The sequence below is a fragment of the Amblyomma mixtum genome, chromosome 1, assembly GCF_055824585.1.
Source record: "Amblyomma mixtum isolate Tamu chromosome 1, ASM5582458v1, whole genome shotgun sequence".
NCBI lineage: Eukaryota > Metazoa > Arthropoda > Arachnida > Ixodida > Ixodidae > Amblyomma > Amblyomma mixtum.
The window spans coordinates 176949563-176954478 of NC_143012.1; the positions used below are offsets into that span (position 1 = coordinate 176949563).

Here is a 4916-nt window from a genome sequence, read left to right on the forward strand (position 1 = left end):
GGAATACCCAGCTGTATGAAATTGCGGTTATATTTCCTTTCATCACGCGGATTCAATCACATTTATTTCACACCCCACGTGTCTATTACTGACGCTGCTACTGTATCCACTGTGCTGGAAATCGATAAATATTTCGTAAAAGTCTAGCATGAATAGATATCTACACTATGTATATGCCTCGGAATGAACACAAATTTTAGAGTTGTAGGTACTTAGATTTTTGGTAAACGAGACTTAAATAGGTATCTGCAAGAGATATCAAATATCAAGTGTAATTTTATCATGGCCGTCCATGTAACGTTGTATGGTTTTCCATGGGTATTTTTCACGGTTCATGTGCGTAGTGCTGATCACTTAAGCCTCATCAACTCTCACGAATGCAAGTCTTATTTATGACGTGCGAACATCTGAACTAAGGTAATGGAATGCGTTTCCTTCCAGGCCACGACCCACGGGGACCGAAGAAGGCGGCGAGCCACGCTTACAACCGGAATCATGATCACCATCGCCTTGCTCTCCGTTGCCATGGTCGCTGTTCTGGTCCTTCGCGCTCGAAGGTCACGGCTCATCGGAGACCTTTGCTACTCCAGAGACTGCCGGCATCATGCTAGCGTACTCATGCAAGCAATCAACTCGAGCATTGACCCGTGCGAAGATTTCCACGGCTACGTGTGCTCGGGATGGTCGCTGGACTTCAGCTCCCGGCGTTACGCAGAGTCCACCATGGACCAGCTGAGGATCTCGTGGTACCGCAGGTTCAACACGAGCCTCTACGAAGGAACCCAGCTGCTACCCGTGGGCAAGAAAGCCCGCGCAATGTACGACTCCTGCATGGGCAGCGAATCGCAGTTCGGAAACACCGTGGAAGGGTTCCTCGACTTCCTCCTCCAAGAGCATGGGTTGCGCTGGCCCGGATCGCCGCTACAGAACGTCACATCTCTCGGGGTGCTCATCGGACTCGCCGTCAACTGGCAGGCTCCGTTCTGGTTCGCCCTCAGAGTGCACAGGCTGCGGAAGAAGTGGAGAATCATCATTTCGCCCGGTCCCTTTCTCACTGCGCTCTTGAGGCAGCACCTCGCCATTAGGAAAGCAGGCAAGTACGGACATTACTGGCGGGCCTTCTACACTGCGTTCTTCGGCGATACTCACACCACCACCGGGCAGTCTGAAATTGATAAAGTTGTCACTGTAGAGGCTAACATACTAACGCAGCTTTATGGCGCTCTGAAGCTGCAGCCGAAGTCAGCTGCTGTGTTTCCTCTTGGGGCCATTGAGAACTACACCGTACCCCTGTCTTCAAAGGAGTGGATCTACGAGCTAAACGCGAAGCTCGAGCTTGGTGTGGCGTTCAAGGGCAAAGATGAAGTAATTACAAGCGACGTCGGCTACTTGACAGCTGTTGGCGGCATCTTCGCTAAGTACAGCAACCAGGAGCTGCTCAAGCATCTGGCTTGGCATGTCGTCCAGCAGCACGCCACGGTTGCCAGCTATAACATGCTCCGAGCGTGGTTTGGTAGCAATGCACGGTTGGAGAGACGCCTACCCGAGTACTGCGCCAACAGTGTCGCTGTTTCCTACAAAGCGCTAGTGCTAGCGCTGCACATCACGTCCAAGCTGCAGCCCGCAGGACGCGATCTCGTCAACAGCGTCTTCAGTAACCTCAAAGAGACCCTCTTCGAGAATCTGAATGGCTCGGCCTGGCTCGACGAAAGCAGCAAGATACTGTTCGGCATCAAGCTTGCGCTCCTGGGGATCCGACTGTGGCCTCCACAAGATTACCTGCGGAACGACACGCTCCAGACCATCTACGCCGACTTTCCAGAGAAAGAGACGGCGTTCGGCGACCACTGGATGAAATCGCGGCGACTGCTGCGCGGGATGAATGCACTGCCCGACTACGACTACATACTGGCACTTCCCGATAGCAGCTCACCGGCTTATCTGAGCTACGACTACGCGTTGAACAGCGTGGGCATCTCAATAGGCGCACTGTCAGATCCCCTCTTTTACGCGGCCGGCACCAAGGCTATGTTGTACGGTGGGCTCGGATTTTCCATGGCGCTTCAGATTGTGAAGGCTGTAGACAAAGAAGGCCTCAAGTGGTTGCCGCACTTCAGCCAGACAACGCCTTCCATTCCGCAGTCGGCACTGAACGCTTTCGAGGCAAAGGACGGCTGCATGAAAGACCGTGGCTACGCGAGCGCGTTCCCCGAGATACCGGCGCTGGAGGTGGCCTACTCAGCCTACTTAAAATCTCTCCGGGCCGACTTTGGACCTCCGGTCATGATTGCCAGTAACCTGCCCGAAGACAAAGTTTTCTTCCTGACACTGTGCTACATGTCCTGTTCTCTGCCCAGTTCCGAACATCAGTCCTGGGCCGACTGCAACAAAGCCGTCCGTGGCTTTCACGCCTTCGCCGCGGCCTTCTCTTGCGCGGAGGGGTCGGGCATGTACCCGAAGAATACCTGCAGCGTCCTATTATGACTGCGAATTCTTTGAGCCTGAGGGCTCTACTCTCATTGTTCCTAGATACGTCAGTTTAATCCTTGTTGTGACATCCTTTCTTTTTAAATACGGGCAGTATGCATTACGTGCTAAATTGTTTTTCTCTCCCAGTCGACAGAGACAGTTTGTTTCTCTTTGCTCTATTCTTTTTTTCTTGTTAATTATTTAGCGTTTTCTTCACGCCGTGGGTACGACCACTTCGCATGATTCGTCGTTAAAAATAATGGTTGTGTTAGGTTACTTTTCTATCATAACTCGCCACCGGAAGAACAGCGAGAGGTCAGCGGTACCGTCTGAAGCCCTTCGAACTTTTATGGGCTTTAGTACCGCCTCCTGCGGTGGGCGCTTCCACAAGACGCGAGTTCCCTCGAGCGAAATGTGCGCGACTGAAATTATTGACAACTTGCAGAGTATCGAGCGCCCTCTATAATTTTCCAGCCGAAAACCGTCGTTTGCGGAAGCTGGTGGTGACCGGCAGAGCTTCAGATTCACGCAGACTAGGGGGCAGCCCTCCCTCACCTTTTCGAAGAAGGATGCAGTGGAGTACGACTGACTCATCTCCTCTCGCGCTGACCCCTTCAGTCAGCAAAGCAGGAAGTGAAAACGTGGTCTGTGAACAAAGGTTTTTGGTTGGAAGAAACCTTCCTGCAGCTTTCCTGCAATTCTGCAAGTTGTTCATTGATCTAAATAAAACAACCATGAATAAAAAAAATCAAACAACCCAGCCAAGAACATGAAAACATGGCAAGCAGTAAAGAAACACAAAAATGATGAACGTAAAACCATGGAATCTTGCAATAACGTTAATCACCACTACAGATAACCATCAAGCTCACCGTCGTGCTACAAAATGGATGGCGTGCATGCATGCTAAGCCTTTTAACAATATACGCTTCAATTACTTCACGCTGTTTTCTCTTTTCTCGTTTTTGCGAATTCTGTGTTCTGTATCTTTGGGTAGCATTCTTGTTAAGGCAGAAGCCTACGGCGCCAATAGCTAATTTCCCCCTACCGTGTCCGTCTGGAGGGGTTACGAACGGCGACAGTGCGTCGCGCGCCTCGGACGCTGTGCAAGCCGCGGGAAACGGGGAGTAAGCGAACAGCCCTGTCGGGGCCGCAGGGGGCCGACGACCTTGTCCCATTGAGAAGAGATGAGCTGTCAAGTGGGGGTGGGGGACAGTAAGGTCGGCGACTTTTGAAACCCCCGAAGCAGTGGACTTACTGGCGCCTCTAAAGAGTCGGACTCTGGCGAGCACTGGGCTCCGCCTACTTGTACCTACAGTGCCACTGCAGCGGGATTGGTTGAAATTGGGTGAGAGCGGATTTAATAAAGCTCCGCCAAATTATCGAAGGCATTAAAACCCGCTGCGAACAAAGAGCAGGACGAGCGCGCCGAGTCTCAGTCTCGGCCGCTTTTCTACAGCGCTTTTTTTAACAGCCTTTTTTTTAGCCGCCTTTTTCTACAAGTGCTTGTATTTTGCTCCAGTCTTCAATAAATCAGTTCTTTTTGCTTCTCAAGAAGTTTGGAGTTGCTGCCCCAACCGGCAACGTGTCGCCGGACGAGCTGGGACGTATGCTGGGCACCACGAAGACGTGGTGCCCAGCATACGATCAGACCAACCGGCCATTCCATTACGATTTTTTTAACTATTCTTTTCTCGCATGTTTCGCAGTGACCGGCAAGGTGCCTTCCTGACTTGTTTCGCACGCGCAATCTGAATTCCCTCCAACTCTCATTAAAGCAGCGTCCTGTCCGGCCAACGTACTGAAGATCGTCGCTGATTCGAGCATTGTAAACTAAGTTTGCCTTGCGTTCAGTAAACTGCGTCCCATGTTTATTCGTGCAATCTAATTGCTTTCGGTTTTTCATAGCATAGATTTTGTAGTGTTTCGGTGGTACCGAGAAAACATTTACGTTATATCTAATGAAAAGGCCTTCGATAAATTAAGTTCCCCATCAAAGACTGCTACTTAAACTTTCAAGATTGCGCGTTAACCCCTTTGTATTAGATTGGATTTCTAATTTCCTTACGAACCGAAAGCAATTTGTGTACGCTAACAACCGCTCCTCGTCTTTTTCTCCAGTCCTCTCCGGAGTCCCCCAAGGTACAGTACTCGGACCATTGCTGTTTCTAATTTATATTAATGACCTGCCTAGTAACATATCCTCTAACATCCGCCTTTTCGCAGACGACTGCGTACTTTATCGCCCCATCCACACCACCTCTGACTCTAGAATTTTACAGGATGACCTTGAACGGATTGAAACTTGGTGCGACAAATGGTTAATGTGCCTCACTAATAAAACGTCTTTGCTTTCTTTTCAGCGTCGGAAAAACTATCAGGCATCAAGTTACACCATTTGTGGCTCGGTAATCTCATCTGTCCACTCTTACAAATACCTTGGCGTC

General features: G+C 50.3%; 1 protein-coding gene across 1 annotated transcript; it reads left to right on the forward strand.

Annotated features, from left to right (window-relative positions):
• Nucleotides 1–495: 495 nt before the first annotated feature.
• LOC149370017 (neprilysin-like) lies at nt 496–2484 on the forward strand. Its single transcript, XM_089576808.1, has one exon. It carries the CDS (start codon nt 496–498, stop codon nt 2482–2484), a length of 1989 nt encoding a protein of 662 aa, XP_089432934.1.
• The last annotated feature ends 2432 nt before the right edge of the window (nt 2485–4916 follow it).